The following is a 16,384-nucleotide window of genomic DNA, read 5'->3' as shown; positions in this document are numbered from 1 at the left end:
GTGTGTGTGTGAGAGTGTGTGTGTGTTTAACAAGAGGAGGTAATAAAAGCTGCCTGTCTGCCTGTATGAAATTACTCTGTAATGGAGTGCGGCCAGTCTCAGGCTATTAGAGCTCTCTGCAATCAGTAATTCATTCTCACTCTCTTCATGGCCCCATTCCTCCTCCTCCTCCTCTTCACTGCAGATGTCTGACTGACTGACTCCTCTTTTACTGGAGATGTCTTGTTCACTTCCCTCTGCAGACATCTTGATACAACCCCTGTCTTTTTCCTCTCACGGTAGTCACATTCTTCTTCTTCCTACTGCAGCAGCAGAGGTCTGGTTCCACTTTAACGTCTAATACTGTATGGCTTATCTGCTATTCCTGTTCCATCATATTCTTCAGATGGCAGCAGATGAAACTGTTCCTGCTTTTTAAAATTCTTCCTCTCTTCCCTTCCAAAGCAGGGGGAACTCGTAGGCAGTTTTTCACGGTGGCGATTTCTATTATGCCAAAGAAGTTTGGTGGCGATCGTAAAAAACGCACCGCGTATGAAGCTATTCACTCATTTGTTCCAGATTTCATCCACACTGATTGTTCCAACATCGCTTCTTTCACCAGCACCGCTGCCGTGACCTCCAAAGGTTATTGGTAATGGCAGTGAACTAWCTCCCAGTTCCAAGCAGCACAGCAAGGCAAGACTTTGGACAGACTTGAACAGCCCTCAACTTCCAGGCTGCGTCTGACATGGCACCCTATTCTCAGSGCTCTGGTCAAAAGTAGTGCTCTGCTTTAGGGAGAATAGGGTGCCATTTTGGATGCACTTCCAGAGACTCAAGTCTCCAGTCGTCTCCAGCACTGCTGCATCAGTTTCCCCCTGGGCCTGGGTGAGTTGCTGCTCCTCTCCCCCTGCCTCGGAGCGCATCGCCCACYGTCCAGCTCTGCTAGGATGAGCTCATCGGCACGCTTGCTGCCAGAGCAGAAATGAGAGCCTTCTGCTCTGTGCGAGGCCAGCCTAGGTTAGGCCAGCACATAGCGTGACTAAACGGAATCAGAGAGAGGGRGAAAGCTGTTTAGTGCATGATAAAAGGTTGACTGTCTTGGTTTTGGCTTCGTACCGTCCTCTGCATTGCTTMATCTGGCTGAATGTTTTTCCCTCAACATTGTTTACTGAATGGCTTCGTCATCCACGCCATTGTGTTGTCCGTTTGAGGCGAGCAGCGCTGAAGCAGAAGTGGGCTAAAGTGTGAAGGTTCAGTTCTCGTAAACTCTCTCGACAAGCTAGGGAGTGTCAGCGATTGATGAATTGCTAAACGGTGTCGAAATGTTTGGATGTTTTGTTTTCAGTGTTCTGGAATCCTACTATCCCAGTGTTCAGCTTCGGTTGACCCCCCCCGAGTTGACCCCCCCCGAGTCCTGTCATAAAGCAAAGTACCCCTCAACGTAGCCCTACTCAATAAGTCTTACATCAACACTTCAGTGCAGCGCCTCTGAAACCCCATGCGCCAGAGAGACAGGAAGAAACGGGAAAGAGAGAGAGAACAGAGACAGAGGAAGAGAGAGGGAGTATGAGAAAAACCCAAGCCACAAGTATACGAGTTCCTTTGTGGCACATTTGCTGGGTTTATCCATTATTAAACCGAGGGGTACATCTCCTTGAGACGCTTCCCGCACTGCCCCAGACCTAGCAACAGTGAACATGTCTGATAAAAATAGAAGAGTTTTTTTTTTTTAAATGGAACGGATTCCCAAAGACAAGGACACCGTAGAGGGAAGTGTATGACGGATCCTGAATTGACAGCACATGTACAGATGAAACGCTACCATCAAGCAGCAGTCCCAGACACTGAGATGCTGCCTCATATCCCAATGAAACAGTCAATACTCAGAATATAACATTTTCATACGTTTTGTAAATAAACTTTTCCCAAAGCTAGCCTACCATTTCCGTGGACTGACGCACAGACCATTTAAATCTGAGGAAGACATACATTCAGTCCAGATTCAATCTACTGTACGCCTTCTGTTACATTCCTTCAAGTTAAAAGCTGCAGTATTCGTAAACTCAATTTCCATAGCAACTGTAAGTACTGGAGTACATTCTGCATCTTATCATGTCCTGCAAATCTCATGCAGTTCCTTAATAACTGATTCCTAGAAACGCTCTCTCAATCCTAATTCGTCGAAATCATTATGAGGGCTTGGAATCCATTCAAACATTCCGACTGCGTCTCCTTTGGTGTCATATTCAAATGCTTCACGAACCTTTTAAWCKTGGACATGTGTAGTATTTACAAGCAGATACAGATGTCAATGGAAATGTCATTACTGACATAAGGTGTTGCGGATGCCATTCATGCTGGTGGTAAGCTTACAGGAGCTACATGTGTCTGATGCACAGTATGTATCTGGATTTAGGCAGGCCTATCAGTGGCACTTCTAGTCGACCATCTGTTCTTGTCAACCATCCAYAACTCTTGTTCTTCTTACGATGTGAGGAAAACACTTGTCTGTGTGCTCACTGGAATTATGAAACGGATACAATCATTTCTCTGTGGCCAATGAGGATATGTTGGGGAATAGGGCAAACCAATTGCAGATGTCCCTGAGGGTGTGTTTTGGTCCTTATTATTTGCTTACTTTGGGTATTTATCCCATTTGTACAGCTGGGCGTTYTGCWGCAGAACTCAGTAAATGTGATTAGCTAATTGATCCCTCCGTGGAACCATGGATTTAGGACCRATCCTGGTGTCGGAGCTGTGGAGACAGAGATGCACAAACAAAGCAACTGACGGCGAGTAACAACACAGAGCGATGATGAGCGCTCGCTAGCTGGTCGTAAAATTCAAATACGCCTAATCCTCGGAGCACAGTGAAATCAAAGTCCCTCATAAACTGTGTGAGTTCACGTGTGAACGTATTAAACAGCAACCGCTCCCATCATGYTTTGTTTGGAAACCTTCCATGCAAACACTTATATTACAAACATCTGGCAGGGGATTCAGCCAATGGTGCATTGTGTGAACGGGCGTTCATTAATTTTGAGTTAAGCCTGTTGTTATGTATTGATGCACAGTTTGCACACGAAACATTTCATTTCTAAATTCAATGACTCACTTATCTAATGAATCCAGAGACTCAAATATACWGCAATCAAAATKTGCTTAGTCACTAAGGACAATGTTACTATTGGCWCGAGTAGTGTGTTGCTGTAATGTTTTATGTTGTTGTATTTTGGTGCGTGAACCTGTTTTGTGGGATATTCTTAYGGTACACGAGCCAAAACCACCCAAACCAACCAGTAATTACGGTTCAGTTGTTATTTCATGGATAATTCATTTTGGCCCACATGGCTGCTACATGGTTTAAGCAGAGAAGTCAAATGAAAGTTGAAGAAAAAAAAGGGAAGGGTAGTTTTGAGCACATCCCTTTATATTGTATATTGTAATGTGTAATGTCCACATGTATTATTTTACAGTATAGAAATATGCCACACAAAGCACTATGGACCAATAAGCTTAAAATACCCCCCCAAAAGTGGAGGGTAACACTTTAGTTAAACACATTGTACACATTCTTGCTAATGCCAGCTGACAGAAAGAGCAATGACTTGACATAAGATATGCGTTGGGYGACAAATTGTGTCACACGTGCACTATTTACATTWAAGCGTGCCAAACRCCCACTGTCTCCTCACCCGGATTTCCACTGATGCGATGACGGCTGACGATAAGCATCTCGCTAGCTGACATACTATAATGCTATATAGCGTAACAAAGTCCAGCCTACGGAGCCAGACATGTCCCCCGGGACAGTGTTGAGACYAGTACACATGCTCCATCCAGACTCCCAGTGACAGCTGCAACTGGAACATTGGAGTTCCATGCCACTCTCTGAACATCTGTGGGCTGGGAGTGGGAACACACCACCAACATTCCCTGGCAAACACCTCACTGGAGGAAGGTTAAGTCAGAGCAAATGTCTGAAAAATGGTTTGCAACTGGGTCGGTTGCAGACAAGTCTGCATTAATTCAGTGATATGACGGAAGATGGCGATGGTTTGAGGGATCCAGCAGCTCTTGAACGCACGTTAACTTTACATGAACCTCCCTGTTGACATGTTCATGGCCTTTGTTTTTTAAAACGCTGTCAAAACAGAGGGAAATGATAGAACCTTTATCAGAACAGTCGTAAAATCGAGTCTATCTTTATCTTGGCTATCCACCTGTGGCTGGGGTTGGATGCGAGTGGATACTGCACACTGTCCATACTTGCGGTCTTCATCATAGCTCTTGACAAAGGAATCTAGCTGAAATGGTTGGCCCTGGCTTTTTTTCCTGTTTGTTTAACATTATACATTTKTATTAAAAGAACAKTATACTTGGATTTTTTCCTGGAGTGCGTCCCGTCCTTTCTATTATTCATCATAGCAGCCTGCCTTGTGCCTTAGCCTGCCTGTGTTTGAAACTGAGATGTTGACACAATCCTCCCGAAACCACACAATGAAGCAGCAGCTTCCTCCCCGGAGAACAGCGGTGGCAGCAAACAGGACATGGCACCCCTGACCCACTTTTAAATAACTTTGGGATTGTATGAAATGGCACTCCAAAAGAGCATGGATTCGGCAAACCGCGAAATGGCAAAAGAGGGGAAGAACAATTTATAGGGAGACGGGAAAACAGCTGAAGTCATGCTGGGTCTKGCGGAAAGTGCTGATGAGTAAGGCCAACAGAAACATACAAACCCCCGGTCGGCAGAACACAGCCTGTCAATGAACTTCAGAGCAACTCCCTCACCTCAACCTCATGTAGAGGGGTACGGTATAGAAATGTAAACCTCTCGTGTCATTACTGAAATATGACTAGAATAGCTAATGGCAAAACCCTTTACCCCAAGTCTGAAACAGCCAAAGGTCTCCTTACCTCATGAGTAGGCTAGTCTATCCATTGTTCAATAACAAAAATAACTTCACAACAAAACCTGTTGATAGCGAATTGCTATTTAATCCTAATTACAGAGTGAATTCCCTTGGAAAACGTGGAAAGGTCAGAGAGCAATGCAGAAGATCTGACTATGAGAGAAAGTAGGTTCCCAGAAGCAACTGGTATTATGCCACACTGACGTGAGACGCCATTCGTGCTTTGATCTTTCCAGTGATCTGACAGACAAAGCTCAAGGMAGCACWAAAGYCCAGGCTCTGGGTGCTATGGTTGCAGTGCCAACCCATGAAATGCCACAGGTCACAAGCAGAACCACAAAGAACAGTTGGTTTGGGAAAAAATGTGTTTGAGTTACCAACCAACCCTGCAAAGGCCACAGGTGAACAGTCAAGCCAGAACAAAACAGCTGTAAAGCTCTCCACACTCCATACGTTTGCCCACCGGCACCTTGTGACACTGCAAAATACCCTCTTCCAATCTCCATCTGGTAGAGTGAGGGTTTCTTTTGCTGTAGGGGAGATGGAAGGGGGGGGGGGGCAGTTTCCTGAGGAAACAGCTGGCTGCCTGCAGGGCCAAAGAACTGGAGAATTATTGCAAGGTAAATGTGGCACAGGCCACAATGGGTAGGCAGGCAGAGAGGAGAGAGGTGGTGGTCATTTACTGTACTGTACCCCTCTGAGTGGGAACACCACTGTTTGTCCTTGATGCTAAGCCTGGTTCTTAGCCTACAATTCCCCATGGTGTTTTCATCAAATCAAATCAAATGTTATTGGTCACATACACATATTTATGGAAAGATATCTCTCTGTTGGTATGACAACATTTGCGTTGGGTCAGATCAGTGATATACTGTAAATTAGGTACATTAAATTATACATTTTCATGYAATCAACAAATTGCGAAAAGCCTCTGAGAGGCGGTGTAATTGACAGAGAAGCTTGTCAAAAATKGCATGGTCTATTGTTTCAACTCTTGTGGTGTGACACGTATGAGTTGCGACCTTGTACGGGTTGGGATTGCGAGTCTTTCATGTGTTGTGTAGGTTGTAGCTCTAGAGGTTTCCCTTGTAAAAAAAGGTCTCTTGACATTGATGGGACTTACTGGATAAATAAAGGTTTAAATAAAATGTCGGTGACTTGTAGTGTTGTGACTCAATGTTAACTGTTGTGTCCCACAGCGCTGGACAGGCAGGATGAGATCATCCCTGAGCACCCCAATAACAGCAACATCCGCTGCAGTCCCCAGGACAAGCGCTGCATCCAGAAGACCCTGGCCCGCCACCCCGCCAAATCCACCAATCAGAGAAGCAATAACGCCAGGGAGGATCCAAAGGCTGCCCTGGTGAGCGCACCAACCACTGTTCACCTCCGTATAAGAAAAGATTACACATAAAGATTATATATAGGAAAACATTACATACGCACATTTAAAGTATTTGAGCAGGTGCTGGATATAAAAAATAATGTCACCCCATAGCTTTCAACTAGAGTCTAGTTGAGACTTGTTACTAGACCGACACAGGTCTTAACAGGTGTTTTCAATGACTATTTTACAGATCAAAATCCATGAGTTTAGCAGTTGGGTTACAAACGGCATGTAACCTATTTGTTATTTTCAGCCCTCATCATTTAATGGCCATCTCATGAAACGTAACCCAGGTGTTCACTGAAACCAACAACAAAGGGTAGTATAAAAACTCTTTGCCATTTCCAGATACCTACATGGACGTATAAAAGCAGACATGGCGTACATTTCCAAACATCTACATGGGCCRCACTAGCCTGGGTACCAGTCTGTTTAGCTAACATTCCACTCCTTGTACTCCGTGTCATATGCCAARGATTAACATGRCAGGAGTGGCAAGGAGTGGAATGATAGCTGAACAGATTTACGACTAATTCCACTGGTCGTCCTCAGGCTCCATGTCGTGCTGAGCTGCAGAGAGCGCTGGACCGACTGGTGTCCAACACTCGCACCCACGAGGATCTCTACAGCATCCCCATACCCAACTGTGACAAGAACGGAGACTTCCATGCCAAGCAGGTTTGTCGACTGACAAGCAGTCATTATCCCAATGGTATCTATATTATGCACTATTCAGGAAGTACTCCGACATACTCTGAAATGGCACCTTATTTATTCCCTATGTAGTGCACTATTTTTAACCAGAGCCCTATTGGCCACTACCAAAAAAGTAGACCACTATAAGGAATATCGTGCCATTTTGGATGCAGACATTTATCCAGGTAGTCTGTGGAGAAGGTCTTTAGCAAAGGAGATCCGATCGTCTATCATTCACTCGGTCTGGTATCAGACAGGCACATAAGAACACACCACGCAAACAATCCCCTCTAACATTGTCACGGCTCTATTAGCCAGAACACAAAATGGCCCTGTAACAGCATTGTTTTATGTGAGCATTTTCTCCTGCCAAGACTCCACATCCACAGACAAGCAAAGTGATTTATCAAAGAAAAATYGTGCTGTACCGTGTACGTACAACACAACACAGTGGTTAACCTAAAAGGGTTGACAGTAATCGCTTCATTGCAGTGATAGATGTCATTAGCTTTTCRAAAAGCTRTTATTTCTCGCTATGTCTGAAATGGGCAACTTTGTAGATAAGACTGGGAAGAATCTGAGAACATGGAGCTAGATAAGGCTTGTTGCTCTGTAGAGCTGAATACGCTACGAAGCAACAGGCGTAGCAGAGTCAGTCAGTGATAAAAGGCTTACCCTGCCAAGGGCATCAGAGTCTGGGGTTAGGCTTGATTGTGTAACACAGTTAAAGTACCCTCGTCTGCTCTTTATAGTGTGTAAAAGGCATCTGTTTACTGTTTATCTATAATTGCATTGTGGTAGAACTTTACGRCACCCGTTGTGAGCATAACTAAGGTTATGAGAGGTCATCTGGCATCTKTTCATTGCACAGGAGGAATCTCAATAGGARASTTGAGCCAGGCTGATGGGGTGTTTCAAAACCACCCCAGGCTATGTACAGATACGTATCACTCAGTGGTTATGATTCATACAACTTTGAGATTCTATTCAATTGATCCGTATTCACACGGGTGAGATTGAGGGGCTTGAGAGAAAGTTATTAACAAAGGGAACAATGTCAAATATAACAGTGGTTTGAATTTGAAGGTACCTCAGGTTTGAATTTGAAGGTACCTTAAAGATGGAATCCGCAGGAGAGTGGAAACATCGCCACTGGCCGCCCTACCACCGTTGTTAATGTTTTTGTTTTTGTTTCCGAGCTGAAGAGTCGTGCAGCATGGTAAAAAAAAATATTGCAGTACAGTACTCTTCTATCGTGTGTGCAATGATGTCCGAGGATGACTAAAAGTGTTTGTTGTTTGCAGTAACTTCTTTGTTGTAATATCACAAACGGGCGTGGCATTTCACCGTTAAGTAATCCAGCTTTAAGGGAACTAAGTGCTATTAAGAAACWGCAACAGCTTATGCCAGAGTTCCTGTGGTTTTCTGAGCAAAGTTTTCTGAACCAAAAATATATATTTCGTTGTTGGACATAAAATACTATAGAATCACCAGGAAATCAGCTCAAAGTGATTTTAATTTAGGAAATCTGTTCCCAAGTATTCCCATAAATAGAGAGGCATATGTGATCGTATCACAATGTAATCAAGGTTTGAAATGATTCTGTTTTTGTCAAATAGTATATCTGTTTGAGATTCTTGCGGCCAATTTGCAGTGTACAAATTATTTATAACTATGTTCCAGCCCCCGACCATCCGCTCAAGGAAAAATYRGTCCATTGCTGAATGTATTTGGGGACCCCTACCGTATGCCATTGATCTGTATCACATGCCTATCGTGCAACAAATGCCATTTGGCTTGTGACTGACACCTGTCTTGTTTCTTGTGTCTACAGTGCCAGCCAGCACGTGACGGGCAGCGGGGAAAGTGCTGGTGTGTCGACCAGAAGACGGGCATGAAGCTGCCGGGGCSCCTGGAGCTGCGGGGGGAACTGGACTGCCACCAGCTAATGACTGCAACCATGAGAGAGTGAGGAGGGGACCGGCGGGGCCCCTGGRGGGCCAGGGCTAGGGCTTAGGGCCAGCCAAATTCTACTGGTGCTGTTTAGTTACAACTATGGAAGGAAAGGACTTAACCCTAAAGCCTCACTTCACGTGAGGCTAACGGTACTTGCTTGATATGAAAAAGATAAAAGGAAACCATAGAATTTTGCTATTTTACTATTGTTTGTTTTCGTGTGTGAGTGTATGTCTGTATGCATCGTTTTGAGCACATGTGTGTATTTTACGATTCTGTGAAGTTAGGCAGATGCTCTTGCTTTAAAKAACAGGTGGCAAACAACARGCCCCCGAATAAAAGTGTTGTRAACACTCTTCTCAAAACAGGACAACATTGGTTTTGTGTAGTCTAGTTGAACTCTGATTTCCATCTCTTAGCATCTTTGAAACAAAAAACATAAAAACTTGACGCATGAGTTAAGTGTCCTAACATGACTCACCATCGACCATTCAGCAGCAGCTATAGAATATAATGAATATTGGGAGTGTGTGTGAGCGAGAGAGAGAGAATTACCAATTGATGATAAGCCACAGCTTTTCACAACATTTGGCGACATGAAGTGAAAAGAGAGATTACTTTTGARAGAATAAACTGTACCTCTGAGAGGAACTCAGAATAGATGTGCTTTATCGCTATCCCCCTTCTCTCCCTCCTCTCCGCTTCCCCCCTTCTCTTTGACTGGGAGCTCTCTCTCTGGCTTATTTGTCCAGGGGGACTGGCAGCATAGCTGGGCTCAGGACTCTGTACACTGCTGATAGGATAATCTTGTTTCTCCAGCTGGGGCTGAAGTGCTAAGACGCCAGTGCTGCTGCTCTCATGTTTGTATGAATATGCTTCTATATACAGGATTTCTTTCTAACCAAGAGACTGCTTGTTGGCAGTATTGTGTAGTTTATAGTGGTGCTATACACTCATTGTGCCAAAACCCCCCCGTTTTTTCCCCCTGTGCTTTTTGGGGGATTGTTTTTAGAAGGAAACAGAGATACAAACTCCCAGATGAGGGGGACGATCTTAGAATGGCCTAAATGTGTGACTGACCACAAATACTGTCTAGTTGTCACACAAATATCTCCCAAGTTTTTATACTACATTGGTGAAATAAAACGTAGAAGTAAATACACGGATATCCGTGGGAGCATTACTATAGTTAACCGCCTGACTGTTTCATGGACTAATGTAGTGACTTTGCATGATTGTAGCATGTGTGGCTAGTGACAACTTCTTACGGCTAGAAGAGAAGAGGACTTTATGACTGCATGATGAAGAAACACGCTCTAGACAGCCTCTGTAATTGCTAGCTATCTGAAACGTTCAGAGAAACGTCAGATGTCTATATAATACCATTAGAAACCTCACAGTGAGATAGCATCCTGGTCATACATGGACTCCCTCCAGTATAAGTGAACACCGTTGACTTTTACTCTGGCAGAGCCAGTTATCAGGTTTGACATCATCGATGAAGCAGTGTATGAGCCGAGGAATCATTGATTTGTATTATTATGTTGACAAACTTACTGGTGCATCATACTCTACATACCTTCCACATATACTACATGGACAAGACTGTTAACATCCCTACAGCGATTTGATTGTACTGTATTGCAAATGGGTGGAAAAGATCATGGTTGGTTCCCTCGGGCTATGATCTATGATGTGATTGGTTGATTGACTGACTCAGGCTTAACCTGTGGAGCACAGGGAGTATAGGAGAGAAGACGGCCCTTGGATACAGGACAGTCTGATCAGTGAGTTCAGTGAGGTCGGTCGTTTGTCATTTCTAGAAATGGATAGTGCACTTAATCTCCCTGAGAGTGTTGGGTTACTAATTGACTCCAGGAAGGATTCATCTCGCCTGGACATTCATTATTGGTGTTAATAGTACACTGGCACAGTTAGCGTCATGTAGAGCGAGGCGAGGGGACAGGGCCGAGGGGGTAAACCAGACRGACGTGGGCAGTAGTTGTCCTGCTTCCTCTTTCAAGAACTGAAAGAAGAGTGCAGGACAGGTTGTCCAAAAACGGACTCCTACAAATGATAGGCAGCTCTTTTTGTCAGCAGAGATGTGAGTAGATAGACTAGAGGGAGAGGGAATAGAGACAGTGTGAGTGACAGAGAGCTGGAGAGTTCCAGCTACATTTGTATCGCACTGATTTGCTCTCACAAAGCCACATTGTTTCCGTAAGGCACACAGCTTTTACCATTCCCTCTCTCTCTCTCTCTCACATACCCCTCTGGTTTGACAGAGGAGCCTAGAAGTCATTCAAGAGCTTTCCTCTGGCTGTTATCCAGAGCAGCAGAACACGTACTGTAGCAAGTCCAACTAAGCCCAACATAGCAATGCCCTTCATCACGGTTGTGCTGTCATTGCTGCCATGGGTAATGGGGACAGAAACATCTAATTTCATTMGGCAACATTGAACATTCACACCTCCCTGCCTGGGGACAAAGTAGATAGAAACCCAGCTGTATTACATTGCCATTCAGAATCACAATATCAAAGACATTTGGGTCGATGTGTGACAAGACCTGACATGAGCCAGGCCAAAGATAATTATTGCGGACTTAGCCAACTGTACTGTATCTGTAACTTGCTTCCTTGTAAAAAAATAAAATAAAAAAAAGAATAAAAAACTGCCAAAGTTATCCAAAGGGTCTATGGGGATATTGCATGGTAATACGGTTGTAGTTTACTTCGCAGTCCCTCAGTCAATGACTTATCTTCTGAACTAATTACTAACCTGTAGACATTTACTTAGCCTACATTTGACCAAAACTTTGACCGAAAAACAAACATCCCCAGTGGGCTGGTTGAACCGACGTCCAGTTTTGCCTGCTTCTGGGTCATTAACCTTGAAACTGAGCCTCTTGATGATCACTAATAGTTCATAGTAGCTTCTTCTCAATTGACAAGTCCCTAAAACGTTATTTCTTTGGCTCTCTGAGGCTATTCAATAAAACGGGATGATCTTACTTTCCGCCACATTCCACCATGACATCCACTATTCCCCTATACTACATAAGAGCAGTTCCACCTCAGCAGCCCCCAAATGAAAAGCCCATATTCCAAAAGCTGGTCATATTTTCATTATCACTGTAAAAATTCCTTGTTCTAAACCGTAATCACACAGAACTTCAACAAAGCGACTCATTCCCAACTAGAAAGACACAGGAAACGGTATTAAGGAGGGAGGATATACTGTAGCTGATAAGTTGATTGTAATTCCAAACACAATGAAGTAACACGAACATTGAAAGGCTTCTCCAAAGAAGTTACAAGGTAGAGTATTTTGAGGCATGAAACCCCCAAAACTATAGGAGTGCTTTGTGTACATTAAATGTTGATATTCCCTTGTCATGTACTGAATGAAAAAACACCATACATAAGTCTAAGGCCTTATCTTTACAAGTAGGCCGTAATTGTAAATAAGAATTTGTTCTTTACTGACTTGCCTGGTTATATAAAGGTAAAACAAAGTAATATGAGTCCTAGAACATTCCATTTCTGTGCTACTGTAGATATTATCTCTAGGTAAAGTAGTGATATGTTTCAAGTCAATGGTCCTGGTTTTCCTTTTGGATCCAAGACCTTCCGTGTTTAATTTACATTCAACTGTGTATACTTACACTATATTACTTGATCTCTAACTTTTTCTCTACTGTATTTTGTATTTCTGAGGGATATTCCTGTTTGCCTTGGACTTTACCTGTTAAATCTACTGTAAAAAAAATCAAAGTAACTTTAGCATGTGTAGCCTAACTATATACTGGGTTTAAACATGGCGAGATCTTGTAGGTGTGGTCCAGAACAGGGCCGTGCTTTACAAACATTGAAGAAAACGCAGCAAGAATTGTTGCTTGTTACGGAATAATGAGTTGGTTACCTTAGAGGTTTTTACTCTATGTATGAATTGTGTACATTGTGTTAGATCCAATGAAATGATAAACGTGTAGCATCTGATCTCTCGCCTGATTCTTTCCCCCTCTAAACGGCTGCATGGTGGGTAGTTAAACTGTTCATGTATGTTAGATCATGTACCAAAATATTCCACCACACGGTAGATACTGAGTTCAGGGAAAGTGTATACTGTGCTAAGTGTAGGCCATACTGATTGCACAAGAACCGAGGGTGCACTTCTAAACGGGGTTGTTTCAATCAATACGTCTGGATCATCAAAGGCTAAGAAAACCATCATCTCATTACTATTTTCCAGGTCCACCACACAACCATAGCTACAGGTCAACAGGTCAACCGACCGAGTCAGAAAGTGCTGAGGTTTCTGTCAACTGAACATCTGAAAAAAATCTCAAGAATGTATTTTGCCGGATGTAACTTTTGAAGACTTGTTAACAGAAATATATTTTCTAACTCCACTTAAATATACACRTCGTTAACAGTAAYACTCAAGGCACGTCCAACGAATACCTCAGGAATGATACATCATAATAATGTGACTGCCACCGCTTCTAAAAATACCTGCACGGTCCACCACCAGAGTAAACTTTCAAGGCTGCTTAGTTCCACTGCCCAAGTTTATTGGTGAGCCATACAGGCTTAAGAAAAACTGTACCTGAATCAGAATGGGAATACCCCGGACCTTTCAGAAAAAAATCCCATGCCTAATCCAAAATGGGAACTCAGTAGGGATTTAAGTGGAATCCTCTGCTTGATTTAAAATGGGATTGGCCTTTTCCAGCCTGCAGGCATCCAGAATCCCAGGGCTGTGCCAAGGAGGCCTCGGGGTGTGTCAGTTAAGCCCTTACATCTGGCATTTAGCCTAGGGGTCATCCATCTCTGCACACCTCTGTCCAGTACATGAACAATAGGCTATATGAAATATTTACGGAATACAATGGAGTACTGCATGACAGGTGCCACACATCAAGTAAGTGATGCAGTGATGGAGGTCAATGTACGCAAGCTGGCCTATCCATAGATATCAAACAGTGCTATCTCAATGGGCCTATCTGCAGMTAGCTAGCAATTACAGAGGCTGTCTAGAGCGTGTTTCTTCATCATGCAGTCATAAAGTMCTCTTCTCTTCTAGCCGTAAGAAGTTGTCACTAGCCACACATGCTACAATCATGCAAAGTCACTACATTAGTCCATGAAACAGTCAGGCGGTTAACTATAGTAATGCTCCCACTGATATCCGTGTATTTACTTGTACGTTTTATTTCATCAATGTCGTATAAAAACTTGGAGATATTTGTGTGACAACTAGACAGTATTTGTGGTCAGTCACACATTTAGGCCATTCTAAGATCGTCCCCCTCATCTGGGAGTTTGTATCTCTGTTTCCTTCTAAAAACAATCCCCCAAAAAGCACAGGGGGAAAAAACGGGGGGGGTTTTGGCACAATGAGTGTATAGCACCACTATAAACTACACAATACTGCCAACAAGCAGTCTCTTGGTTAGAAAGAAATCCTGTATATAGAAGCATATTCATACAAACATGAGAGCAGCAGCACTGGCGTCTTAGCACTTCAGCCCCAGCTCTGCTACACCTGGCTATCAGCGGAGCCTTTTCTGGCAGCGAAACAGTTCATTCAGCCTCATTTTCTGCCTTTAAAAAAACATAGCTGATATGGCTGACTTGCTTAAACAAATGTGGTTTCTAATGACAATTGAGATGTACAAACTATGGCATAATGGGACAACAAGCGGATAAGAGGCAATCCGTAATTTCAATTAAGACATTAATGAGCGAGCTAGGATGGACGTAGTCAATATAACTATTTGTTTAGCACTTTTGAAATGTACAGCGACAGAATTCAGAAAATGGGCTGTTCTTACAGTGTTCTCCCAGTCCACCAAGTCAGAACTGTAGGATAAATAAATGGGTCATGAAAGCAGACAATGAAACTCAAAATTCAATGATTATATTTCTCTAAAACACGTTATAGGCTACATGTGCACCACCAAGTTAGAACAGTAGGCAAAATTAAGAGGGGTAAATAGACCAAATTACTAGGGTGAGGCACATGGGCTAATAACAGCTTACTACACAACATACACTTAGAATTACTTTCTTAGCTACAGTATACATATCTCCCTGGCATATTACATAATTAATGCAGCAGCATACAATACATTTTTGGACTCACCTTGTTGTGCTGTGCTCACTTGAACAGGAAGGTGGCACGGCGGACCTTCGTGGGCAAATTTTGTCATCAAAGTCTGGCATTCTCTGGATTTATGGTGCTTTTAAGACAACTGGGAACTCAGAAAAAAACTAAGTTGAATCATGATGACGTCATTGATCTTCAGGTCATAACTCTAGAAAAAGGCCAGATTTACAATTCCGAGTTGGAGGACCATTCAAAACATATTTCCCAGTCATTTTTTCTAGAATTCCCAGTTGTCTTGAACTCACTGAAGTCAAGATATCACAGTTCTGAGTTAACAGTTGTTTTGAGCGTGACACAAATCACGCTTCATTGACAGCATGGCCAATGTTGAATGTTTATCATTTTTAACTTGGAAATAAGACCCTTAATCCCAGATTTGGGACAACACAGCCACTCCACTGAATTGCAAGCTAGTGATTGCTTTGCAATGCTTGCAGTTAGCCACCGTTACTGATTCCTTCCAAACCACTCATCGTTGAATTTGCGATTTCCAACTGGTTGTGTAATGTTTATGTCCAATGGCCGATGAGCACCGATACGTTTTATCTACAGTACTGTTCAAAAGTTTGGGGTCACTTAGAAATGTCCTTGTTTTTGAAAGAAAAACACATTGTTTGTCCATTTAAAATAACATCAAATTGATCAGAAATACAGTGTAGACATTGTTAATGTTGTAAATGACTATTGTAGCTGGAAACTGCTTATTTTTAATGGAATATCTACATAGGCGTACAGTGGCCCATTATCAGCAACCATCACTCTTGTGTTCCAATGGCACGTTGTGTTAGCTAATCCAAGTTTATCATTTTAAAAGGCTAATTGATCATAAGAAAACCCTTTTGCAATTATGTTAGCACAGCTGAAAACTGTTGTTCATATTAAAGATGCAATACAACTTTCTTTAGACTAGTTGAGTATCTGTAGCATCAGCATTTTTGGGTTCGATTACAGGCTCAAAATGGCCAGAAACAAAGAACTTTCTTCTGAAACTCATCAGTCTATTCTTGTTCTGAGAAATGTAGGCTATTCCGTGCGAGAAATTGTCTAGAAACTGAAGATCTCGTACAGCGCTGTGTACTACTCCCTTCACAGAACAGCGCAAACTGTCTCTAACCAGAATAGAAGGAGGAGTGGGAAGCCCCGGTGCACAACTGAGCAAGATGACAAGTACATTAGAGTGTCTAGTTTGAGAAACAGACGCCTCACATGACCTCAACTGGCAGCTTCATTAAATAGTACCCATAAAACACCAGTCTCAACGTCAACAGTGTAGA

General features: G+C 43.0%; 1 protein-coding gene across 1 annotated transcript in view; it reads left to right on the top strand.

Moving 5' to 3' along the window:
• Positions 1-12,937, top strand: part of LOC111982391 (insulin-like growth factor-binding protein 4) — a 19,309-nt gene extending 6,372 nt beyond the window's left edge. Inside the window, exons 2-4 of the mRNA XM_024013960.2 lie at positions 6,098-6,261; positions 6,838-6,963; positions 8,816-12,937. Coding sequence (XP_023869728.2) covers positions 6,098-6,261; positions 6,838-6,963; positions 8,816-8,953 — 428 coding nt within the window. The 3' untranslated portion in view covers positions 8,954-12,937. The remainder of the gene's footprint in view (positions 1-6,097; positions 6,262-6,837; positions 6,964-8,815) is intronic.
• Positions 12,938-16,384: the final 3,447 nt, after the last annotated feature.

The sequence above is a fragment of the Salvelinus sp. IW2-2015 genome, linkage group LG21 (genome assembly GCF_002910315.2).
Source record: "Salvelinus sp. IW2-2015 linkage group LG21, ASM291031v2, whole genome shotgun sequence".
NCBI classification, from domain to species: domain Eukaryota; kingdom Metazoa; phylum Chordata; class Actinopteri; order Salmoniformes; family Salmonidae; genus Salvelinus; species Salvelinus sp. IW2-2015.
This window is presented reverse-complemented; position numbering and strand designations above follow the sequence as displayed.